Below are 11,809 nucleotides of genomic sequence, written 5' to 3' on the forward strand. Positions count from 1 at the left end.
ACATTATGAGCAAGTACTGATCAAGATTAAGCGGTGATTTTAGACAGAGGTATAAAAGTGCGTGCAGAGGAGCAATGCCAAGGCAGCTTGCCAAGGACAGGTGCTTAAATACCTATGCAAATCAATCCTTACTTAACACCAAATTTATTCACTTAAATGCCAAAAGGAGTAAAAAAAAAACACAGAAAAATATTCCGAAGTGTAGTAATCCAATGGTATCACGCACTGTCTGATCTCTTCCTGCTTAGGGATGTCTGGCTTCACTTTGTTGTCCCCGTGCAGCTGGGTCCAGTGGTGGTGCACAAGGTGAAGCACAGAATGGAAAATAATCGTTGAATTAAGCTGGAATATACATTATGAGCAAGTACTGATCAAGATTAAGCGGTGATTTTAGACAGAGGTATAAAAGTGCGTGCAGAGGAGCAATGCCAAGGCAGCTTGCCAAGGACAGGTGGGGGCTCTGCTCGTGCAGAGGGGTGGGATTAAATGCAACAGGGAGTAATTATTTTAAGATACAGATAAGCAAGACATTCTGAACTTCCAACTTTTGCTGATTTATGAATTGAACAGGAACGGGTGAAGGGAGGGGCAGCGGGGATGGGGAGCACTGGGATCCCCTCCAGCCCTGGTGGTGAGGATTTTGGAGTAAAGCCCAGCCCTTCCAGCTAAGGGTGCTGTGCATTAATGGGTCAGTTTGCTAGATTTGCTGTTGCCAATTTCCAGAGTGGTTCTGCTGATAGACCTTAATGCTGGGCTGGAAAGACCGCATCTCAGAATGGCTGGAGTTGGAAGGGATCTTAAAGACCCTCCAGTTCCACCCCACTGCCCTGGGCAGGGACATCTCCCACCAGACCAGGTTGCTCCAAGCCCCATCCAGCCTGGCCTTGAACCCCTCCAGGGATGGGGCAGCCACAGCTTCTCTGGGCAGCCTGGGCCAGGCTCTCACCACCCTCACAGGAAAGGATTTCTTCCTGAGATCTCATCTAAATCTCCCCTCTTTCAGTTTAAAACTGTTCCCCCTTGTCCTATGGCTCCCCTCCCTGATCCAGAGTCCCTCCCCATCTCTCCTGGAGCCCCTTTAGGGACTGGAAGGGGCTCTAAGGTCTCCCTGGAGCCTTCTCTTCTCCAGGCTGCACCCCTCAGCTCTCTCAGCCTGTCCTCACAGCAGAGGAGCTCCAGCCCTCCCAGCATATCCATGGGATCAAGAATCATCTTGGCTCTAGGAAAGAAAAAATAGGGAATTAACCAGAGTTGGTGATGGTGGAGGTGGGGCTGGGCAGCCGTTACATCTCTGTTCAAATCACATTTGCAGAAATATGATTTTCATTTTCTCTGGGCGCTGAACACCCCACAGAAGGTCAGACACACCGAACAGGTCACAAACAAGCTTTCCATTTCCCTTACGTTTTGGGAGAAATCGGCTTCAAGCAGCATTTTCCCTCAATTTATCCTTCTCACTTCTGTAGTACCTGTACGGGGAAAACCAACCACACGCTACAGCAAACGGGTTCTGATCGCTGGAAGTACCAAAGTCCCATTTTCTAGACTGAAGTTTCAGGGCCTAGTGCCCTTCTAACCGAACTGCAGCCGGGGTTTCTGTCATTTTTGCCCACAATCACTTTCTGCAGCGCATTTTGGGCTTCCGCCTTTAATTTGACACAGGAAAGGCAGGCAGTAGGAAGACCCAGTGGGTGCCCAAAACGCAGCCTGTCCCATCCCATCACCTATTTTCACATTTTTAGGCACTGGAAAACAGCTAGAAGAGTTATTTCTACAGACCCCTGGCCTGTACAACACCATCGCTCTCCTTTCCTTTGGAAAATGGACCAAAACACCATAACATTCCCTGTCTTCCTTCTTCTGCCTTGTCCAAGGACCCCAAGGACCCCTATGGAGTGGTGCTGGGAGCTCCAGGACACCAAGGGGGGGACAACGAACAACCAGCAACTGACAACTGCCAACAACTGCCACCAGCCACCTCCAGGCCACTGGCCACCAGGGCAGGATGAAGCTGCACAGTGAGCACCAGCCCCAGGCCTGGAGCACCCAGCCCACCCCTGAGGTGCCAGGTAGGAGAAGTCCAGTGCTGGGGTATCCACCACTTCCCTGGGGAGATGTTTCCAAGGGCTGATTGTTCTCATTGCGAAAAATTTTCCTCTCGTGTCCACTTGGAATCTCCCCAGGAGTAACTCGTACCCATCACCCCTTGTCTTTCCTAAGAAATTCCTTGTAAAAAGGGAGTCTTCATCTTTTCTGCTGCCACCGTTGAGATACAGGAACATGGCGATAAGGTCTCCTCTAAGACTTCTTTTCTTAAGGCTGAACAAACCCAGTTCTCTCAGCCTTTCCTCACACACAGACTGCCCAGTCCTTGGATCATCTTGGTGGCCCCTCCCTGGACTCTCTCCAGCCTCTCCACATCTTTCTTGTGTGGCAGAGACCAAAACCAAGCACAGGATCCCAGGTGTGGCCTGACCAGTGCTGAGCAGAGTGAGGTAATGACTTCTTTATCTCTGCTGGTGATGCCCTTGTAGGTGCAGCCCAACATCCTGTTGGCTTATCTCTGCCACAGCAGCACACTCTTCACTCACACTAAGCTTCTTGTCCACCAGGACCCCCAGGTCCCTTTCCATGGAGCTGCTCCCCAGCCAGGTCAATCCCAGCCCATGCTGCACTCCTCGGTTCTGCTTCCCCAGGTGCAAGACCTTACACTTGTCCTTGTTGAACTTCATGAGGTTCTTGTGAGCCCACTCTTTAGCCTCTCCAGGTCTTCCTGCAGGATGACTCTCTCTTCCCAAGCGTCCACTTCCCCACTCAGTTTGGTGTCATCAACAAACTTCATTGGGGTAGACTTCATCCCATCATCCAGATCTCTTATGAAGATACTAAACAGTGTTGGCACAGTCTCCAACCCTGAGGGACCCCACGTGTGACAGGCTGCCAGTTTGGAAAGGAGCTACTGACCACCACCTCCTGGGTCTGTCCTGTCAGCCAGTTCCCCACCCACCACACAGACCACAACACACCAGTTTCTCTATGAGTAGGCAGGGGGGAACTGTGGGAACTTCTCGAAAGCCTTGGAGAAACCCAGGTAGACAATGTTCATTGCTCACCCCTCATCAACCAGCAGATTACTTTGCTGTAAAATTAACTTTTCCTTTTTTTCTAATACCCCTCTCTTTCATCTTTTTAAAAATAATAAAAAGGGGAGACCACCAGCTTCAGCATTTTCGTGTGCTTATTGATGCTGTTCCATATTTTTAGGAAGAAAACCAAATGTCTGTCTGTTTCTAAGCAGAGAACCGCAGCCGCGCTGCTTTATTGGAAAGAGCAGAGGAGCTGCTGGCAGAGAGAACGGCAGGTGGAGATCCCCTGGTACATCTGCTGAAAGGACAACTCTACTACGAGGAGGTTGTGCTTTCCTTCTTTTAAGTAAATATTATAAAGCTGACAATTTTCAATACCATGATGTCAGGGAAAGGTTTAAGAGAGTACACGCTGGAGAGCGAAGCCGTTGTGTGTACCTCACCTCACTGCCGCCTGTGTCTTCCCAGGGGTTGTATGAAGAAGCATTAGTACAATTTGAAAAAATCAAGGATACAGATTTCCAAGCCATGTATCAGCTCGGGGTGATGCACTACGACGGACTGGGCACTAACTGTGACCCTGTGAGTAACCTGGCTCTACACTTCTTACTTTTCTGTTAATATCCGCCAGTAATTACTAAGAACTTCTTTGCAAGCTTGATTATTTAGTTTAAAATAAACAGGTCTCCGATTTAAAATTAGTTTTATAAAGTACAGATGTTTACAACCCTCATTTAAGAGAGAGGGTTGTGGGCTGAAGAAGTTCTCAAAAATAGCTATAATGAAATAGATTTATCTGAAAAAGATACTAATTTGTATTTTAAAATACAACTTCTAAGGGTTTCGTTGTACTTTGTGTGGAAGCTACGTTGAAAAATTGCTAATAATCTGTTACTTTTTAATAAGCAGTGTATATAAATGTAAATAAAATGTATAAAAATGGAAATAGCTATATTTCAAAGTGTAAAACATCTGTTGCACAAAGATTTAGATCTGTTGCACAAAGTTAGATAATAGGAAGAAATCCTTTGCTGTGAGGGTGGTGAGAGCCTGGCCCAGGTTGCCCAGAGAAGCTCCTCTCGTGTCCACTTGGAATCTCCCCAGGAGTAACTCGTACCCATCACCCCTTGTCTTTCCTAAGAAATTCCTTGTAAAAAGGGAGTCTTCATCTTTTCTGCTGCCACCGTTGAGATACAGGAACATGGCGATAAGGTCTCCTCTAAGACTTCTTTTCTTAAGGCTGAACAAACCCAGTTCTCTCAGCCTTTCCTCACACACAGACTGCCCAGTCCTTGGATCATCTTGGTGGCCCCTCCCTGGACTCTCTCCAGCCTCTCCACATCTTTCTTGTGTGGCAGAGACCAAAACCAAGCACAGGATCCCAGGTGTGGCCTGACCAGTGCTGAGCAGAGTGAGGTAATGACTTCTTTATCTCTGCTGGTGATGCCCTTGTAGGTGCAGCCCAACATCCTGTTGGCTTATCTCTGCCACAGCAGCACACTCTTCACTCACACTAAGCTTCTTGTCCACCAGGACCCCCAGGTCCCTTTCCATGGAGCTGCTCCCCAGCCAGGTCAATCCCAGCCCATGCTGCACTCCTCGGTTCTGCTTCCCCAGGTGCAAGACCTTACACTTGTCCTTGTTGAACTTCATGAGGTTCTTGTGAGCCCACTCTTTAGCCTCTCCAGGTCTTCCTGCAGGATGACTCTCTCTTCCCAAGCGTCCACTTCCCCACTCAGTTTGGTGTCATCAACAAACTTCATTGGGGTAGACTTCATCCCATCATCCAGATCTCTTATGAAGATACTAAACAGTGTTGGCACAGTCTCCAACCCTGAGGGACCCCACGTGTGACAGGCTGCCAGTTTGGAAAGGAGCTACTGACCACCACCTCCTGGGTCTGTCCTGTCAGCCAGTTCCCCCCCCACCACACAGACCACAACACACCAGTTTCTCTATGAGTAGGCAGGAGGGAACTGTGGGAACTTCTCGAAAGCCTTGGAGAAACCCAGGTAGACAATGTTCATTGCTCACCCCTCATCAACCAGCAGATTACTTTGCTGTAAAATTAACTTTTCCTTTTTTTCTAATACCCCTCTCTTTCATCTTTTTAAAAATAATAAAAAGGGGAGACCACCAGCTTCAGCATTTTCGTGTGCTTATTGATGCTGTTCCATATTTTTAGGAAGAAAACCAAATGTCTGTCTGTTTCTAAGCAGAGAACCGCAGCCGCGCTGCTTTATTGGAAAGAGCAGAGGAGCTGCTGGCAGAGAGAACGGCAGGTGGAGATCCCCTGGTACATCTGCTGAAAGGACAACTCTACTACGAGGAGGTTGTGCTTTCCTTCTTTTAAGTAAATATTATAAAGCTGACAATTTTCAATACCATGATGTCAGGGAAAGGTTTAAGAGAGTACACGCTGGAGAGCGAAGCCGTTGTGTGTACCTCACCTCACTGCCGCCTGTGTCTTCCCAGGGGTTGTATGAAGAAGCATTAGTACAATTTGAAAAAATCAAGGATACAGATTTCCAAGCCATGTATCAGCTCGGGGTGATGCACTACGACGGACTGGGCACTAACTGTGACCCTGTGAGTAACCTGGCTCTACACTTCTTACTTTTCTGTTAATATCCGCCAGTAATTACTAAGAACTTCTTTGCAAGCTTGATTATTTAGTTTAAAATAAACAGGTCTCCGATTTAAAATTAGTTTTATAAAGTACAGATGTTTACAACCCTCATTTAAGAGAGAGGGTTGTGGGCTGAAGAAGTTCTCAAAAATAGTTATAATGAAATAGATTTATCTGAAAAAGATACTAATTTGTATTTTAAAATACAACTTCTAAGGGTTTCGTTGTACTTTGTGTGGAAGCTACGTTGAAAAATTGCTAATAATCTGTTACTTTTTAATAAGCAGTGTATATAAATGTAAATAAAATGTATAAAAATGGAAATAGCTATATTTCAAAGTGTAAAACATCTGTTGCACAAAGATTTAGATCTGTTGCACAAAGTTAGATAATAGGAAGAAATCCTTTGCTGTGAGGGTGGTGCAAACAGCTATATTTCAAAGTGTAAAACACCTGTTGCACAAAGATTTAGATCTGTTGTACAAAGTTAGACGCTAGAAAGAAATTCTTTGCTGTGAGGGTGGTGAGAGCCTGGCCCAGGTTGCCCAGAGAAGCTGTGGCTGCCCCATCCCTGGAGGGGTTCAAGGCCAGGCTGGATGGGGCTTGGAGCAACCTGGTCTGGTGGGAGGTGTCCCTGCCCAGGGCAGGGGGTGGGACTGGATGGTCTTTAAGGTCCCTTCCAACCTAAACCATTCTATGATTCTACGATTCTGTAAGTTTAAGATGTGATGTTCATTTATGTAAGCACAAGAATATTTTTGAGAAAATTTTTATCACTGAAGAAGAGTAATATACTATCAGATGAACAGTTATAAGGAGATGTTCCACGTTAAAAATGCATTAAAAAATCTAGGGGCTGTCTAATAACCAAAGACCAGCTCTGCTTTGGTGTGACCCTGTTCTCCACACTGCACAACCAGCACGTCTCAGCCTTTCTTCAAAGTGGAAAAAAATTACCTCTCTTGGTAGAAATGAGTGGACTCTGAGGCTCTTTATTTCGTCCTCTTCCCAGTCCTGAATGTAGTAATTAAAATCTCTCCATTTTAGGAAAAGGGGGTGGAATACATGAAGAAAATACTAGACTCGGATTCCCCAGAAGCAAGGCACTTGAAGTTCTCAGCTGCCTACAACCTCGGCAGAGCGTATTACGAAGGATGTGGAGTCAAGCGCTCAACTGAAGAGGCCGAAAGGTAACAGCACTCAGCCATTTGTCTTTATGAACGTTAAGATGCTGTCCCTTAAACTTTCTTTGTCCCCATTTTCTTAGGTTGTGGCTTCTTGCCGCAGACCACGGGAACCCAAAAGCAAGCGTGAAGGCCCAGAGCACTTTAGGAATGCTTTATTCCATGTCAGGTCTAAAGGATCTGAAGAAGGTAAAGCCCACTTGTACCTTTCGAGTGTCACGAGTCCCAATTCATTCTGAATTTCACAGGAAGAGTTCAGTGATAGATTTGACTCTGAAGGCTGCATTTTAAGTAGTGCTAGGCATTATCATCCCTTTAAAGCCATATGAACCAACAGCCAGAATCCCTCATTTTGACTCAATGGACACTACCCAAGATTATTTAAATGGGAGTATCAGGGAGAAGGACAGAATGGATTTAAGTTTTGTCAGCTTTGGTCACCTTCAGAAATCAAGCAGGTGTCACCGATTGGCAGCCCTGACAGTAAATGAAGCAAGTTTATAAGCCTTAGAAGGATCCTGGTTTCATAGAATTGGTTAGGGACCTTTAAGATCATCTAGTCCAACCATCAACCGAACTCTGATAAAAACCATCACTAAACCATGTCTCTAAGCACTATGTCAACCTGTCTTTTAAACACCTCCAGGGATGGTGACTCCACCACTTCCCTGGGCAGCCCATTCCAACGTTTAATAACCCTTCCAGTGCAAAAATTTTTCCTAATATCCAATCTGAACCTCCCTTGGCACAACTTGAGGCCATTTCCTCTTGTCCTGTCACCTGTGACTTGGGAGAAAAGACCACCCCCTGCCTCTCTACAAGCTGCTTTCTTTTATGTCCAAGCACTTCTTGCAGGATGGTTAATGTAAAAGCTTTTATGTGAGAAAAGCAGCTGGAGTGAACACATATTCCAACTTTGTGCCTCTTGTTTAGGCCTTTTTCTGGCATTCAGAAGCGTGTGGCAACGGGAGCCTGGAATCACAGGGAGCGCTGGGTGTTATGTACCTCTACGGACAAGGTGTACGTCAGAACACGAAAGCTGCTTTGGAGTGTTTGAGAGGAGCAGCAGAACGGGGCAACGTCTATGCTCAAGGCCATCTCGTGGAATATTATTACAAAAGAAAATTTTACTCAACAGCCACTGCGTTAGCCAAAAGGTGAAGTTAATTTTGCTTTCTTTTTTATTATGGTTCTTCATGGAAGGCCACGTACCTCGGATTAAAATGATTAAATTTGCGCTCTTCTCTCTCAAACTCAAGAGACATTTGAGATAATGAATTCCAAGACCTCATCTTTGAAGAGGGAACAGCAAACCACAGGCAAAATTAATACTATAAGGTCCTCAATTATTCAGTACAGCTGAACTTTTCTTTCTGAGCCTGTGAAGTAGAACAGTCTCCAACTAGAATCCTAAGTAGACACCCACACTCCTGTTATTGTCCTTTAGCTTTCCATCAGTGGCTGGTGATGGGGACACAGACCACGTTGGCGTTTGTACCCCTGGACCACCAGAGAAGCACCTGCACCCAAAGTGGTTTCTGGCGACCACCTGCTGGTGTAGACGTGCTGGTCTGAGGCAGTGGCTGTGGGACACGCTGCTCTGTACCCTGGGATGGTTTGTGTATTGCAGAAATAGCAATTTCTGGTAGAGGCTGCAGCGTTAAACACAGCCCGCCCCTGGCTAGTTTCTGTATCTTGAACTAGTCATGGAGGAGAAAAGCAATGTTGGTGCCAGTTCCACAACATATTTTACTCTCTACAGGAGAGATGGGGAGGGACTCATTAATAGGGAGTGGAGCAATAGACAAGGGGTAATGGTTTCAACAAAAAGAGAGGAGATTTAGGTTAGATATCTGGAAGAAATTCTTTGCTGTGAGGGTGGTGAGAGCCTGGCCCAGGTTGCCCAGAGAAGCTGTGGCTGCCCCATCCCTGGAGGGGTCCAAGGCCAGGCTGGATGGGGCTTGGAGCAACCTGGTCTGGTGGGAAGTGTCCCTGCCCAGGGCAGGGGGGTGGAACTGGGTGATCTTTAAGGTCCCTTCCATCCCAAACCATTCTATGATTCTATGACACATTTCTATGACAAACCTCCAGAGCTGGCCAGTATACGTTAAAAGTTCAATCTGTCAATCAAATTATTAAATTGCTGAAAATAAGCTGCAGACAGACTAACGGACTGCTTACACCAGCTGCACACAACAGCATTCCAGCTTTTTGTGGTGTGTTTGTGAACACAGCTGTTTGTGAGCCCGGACAGCTGCAGCCTGTGTACACCACTGGGCAGTGGCACCTCTGGTAATTTGTAGTTGAGCAGTGAATGCTGTTGCTGAAAGGGATGGTTTTCTCTCCGAACTGCTGCTTTTCTTTCTCTTGCACCATAAGCAGACCACGAGCTATTCAGTCTGGTCTTGCTTTTCTCACCTGGAATGCAACCCCTCCAGTCAGTGCACAGTGCACTTCATCAGCTGTAACTGTGATTGCAGAAAATAGCAATGAAATCCCATCCTGCAATACCCTGTAGCCAGAAATTACAAATTCTGAACCCAAAGACACTGCCACCAGACTGGGAACGGCTCCACTCAACGGGGATTGCAGTTGGCCTTGAGGCAAAAATCTCATGTGGTATCAAGCATCAATATCTTTTCTGCTAGGGTTTGTCTCTGCCTTTTGTTTGTCACATTATATACAAACATTATATGATTATGCACAGTCTAACCCTGACTAGTATCTGGAGTCTGGCTTAGCTACTGGTACTTGACAGTTCTACTTACCCCTTGCTACAGGACGTTCTTGAATTCAACTGTGCTGAACTGGAATTCTTGCCTGACTTGCCTGGGCATTATATGCATCAGCATCCTGCTGGGTATCTTTTGGAAAGGAAGGCAAAAATGCTACGGATCAGGAAAGATAAAAAGAGGCATCAGGTTACTGCTATTATATTTGAATGTTCTTGCTAATAAGCCTTTGGCTTTTTTTGCTTTGCACTACTGAATCTGCTAATGGGACTAAATGCAGTGGGAGAACACTGCTCTCAACACACTGAAGTGACTGAGCAGGCACCACTGGCAGAGCATCACCCCAGAACAATCTGTCATAAACACTTAATTTGTAGGGAGCAGCTCTGAACTAAAATGACTCGCACTTTTCTTTCTTTTTTTTCTGTCAAGTCCGTGCCTATTTGACACAACAAATAACTAAAATGATGTGTGAAGCAGCATGTAATTACTGTTTGGTATCTGGAAAGGATGTGGGGCTTGAGGGTTTCTGTTCTAAGACAATAGTTATGAAAAAAAAATAATCTATTTCCACTTAGAAAATGATGTACCTAATGTTATAGCAACACCACCAGGTAATTACAGCCTGACAGTTAATGCTCACTTTGTCCCTCTGATTCTTAAAATGATTCTTAGTAAAAAACAACGTGCTGAAAGTAAGGTGAGAGTGAGCAGAGAGATGCACGCAGAAGAAAGAGGATAATTGAGCTGAAACAGTGGTGAGCAGTCGCTGTAAGTGGGTCTCACAGCCTCAGGCTCTCACCTACCTCCCAGATCTTCACATTCCTGTGATTTGCCAGCACCTTCGTTAAGACCTCAGAGCTCTGGATTCATAGAATGGTTTGGGTTGACCCTTTAAAGACCATCCAGTTCCAACCCCCTGCTGAGGACAGGGACACCTCCTACTAGATGAGGTTGCTCAGTCACATGCAATAGGAGTTCTGCCTTTCTTCCACATATATGTTAACTTTCACAAAGTCTTTTAATAGGAAAAATTAGCATAAAATATGCTGCCTGTTATAACTAGTATAACTCTAGTGAAAGGGACTGCAAAGGCTACAGATTAGTTGGCTATTTAATATCACAATATTCAAATAAGACTAACTTCAAGTCAGACACTGAATAGAAGAACCCTCACCAGGCCACTGCGTACATGGGAATTCCAGCTTATTTTGGATAATGAAGCAAATGGAAAGAAGGGACCGTCAGGTGATACACGGGCTGAAATGATTGCTTGAGATGGCATTCTCTCACCTGAGGCTGTCAATTCCCCAGCAGGATTACGGAGAACGAGGACATCGATGTGGTAGCCAAGGTCACGGACTGTCTTCCTGCCTACGTAGCCAAGGGGGTCGCTATGGCCACCTTCTACTTGGGCAGGTGCCTCCAGCTCGGCCGGGGCATCCAGCAAGATCCAGCCGCTGCCAACGAATATTATTCTAAAGTAAGTCAGGCAACTCTTATCTTACAGGCTAAATTATAGCTCGTGACGTCGAGTCAGACCTGGCTCCCCTCCCTGATCCAGAGTCCCTCCCCATCTCTCCTGGAGCCCCTTTAGGGACTGGAAGGGGCTCTAAGGTCTCCCTGGAGCCTTCTCTTCTCCAGGCTGAACCCCTCAGCTCTCTCAGCCTGTCCTCACAGCAGAGGAGCTCCAGCCCTCCCAGCATATCCATGGGATCAAGAATCATCTTGGCTCTAGGAAAGAAAAAATAGGGAATTAACCAGAGTTGGTGATGGTGGAGGTGGGGCTGGGCAGCCGTTACATCTCTGTTCAAATCACATTTGCAGAAATATGATTTTCATTTTCTCTGGGCGCTGAACACCCCACAGAAGGTCAGACACACCGAACAGGTCACAAACAAGCTTTCCATTTCCCTTACGTTTTGGGAGAAATCGGCTTCAAGCAGCATTTTCCCTCAATTTATCCTTCTCACTTCTGTAGTACCTGTACGGGGAAAACAAACCACACGCTACAGCAAACGGGTTCTGATCGCTGGAAGTACCAAAGTCCCATTTTCTAGACTGAAGTTTCAGGGCCTAGTGCCCTTCTAACCGAACTGCAGCCGGGGTTTCTGTCATTTTTGCCCACAATCACTTTCTGCAGCGCATTTTGGGCTTCCGCCTTTAATTTGACACAGG

The 11,809-nt window shown here is 46.1% G+C and overlaps 1 protein-coding gene across 1 annotated transcript; it reads left to right on the plus strand.

Moving 5' to 3' along the window:
* Positions 1-1,699: 1,699 nt before the first annotated feature.
* On the plus strand, positions 1,700-11,153 carry LOC106889985 (LRP2-binding protein-like). The gene is made up of 7 exons (XM_014945509.1): positions 1,700-2,069; positions 3,299-3,411; positions 3,555-3,668; positions 6,763-6,905; positions 6,983-7,088; positions 7,833-8,056; positions 10,949-11,153. Exons 1-7 carry the CDS (start codon positions 2,006-2,008, stop codon positions 11,151-11,153), a joined length of 969 nt encoding a protein of 322 aa, XP_014800995.1. The 5' UTR covers positions 1,700-2,005.
* The last annotated feature ends 656 nt before the right edge of the window (positions 11,154-11,809 follow it).

Source organism: Calidris pugnax, unplaced genomic scaffold, assembly GCF_001431845.1.
Source record: "Calidris pugnax isolate Ruff unplaced genomic scaffold, ASM143184v1 scaffold58, whole genome shotgun sequence".
Taxonomy (NCBI): Eukaryota; Metazoa; Chordata; class Aves; order Charadriiformes; family Scolopacidae; genus Calidris; species Calidris pugnax.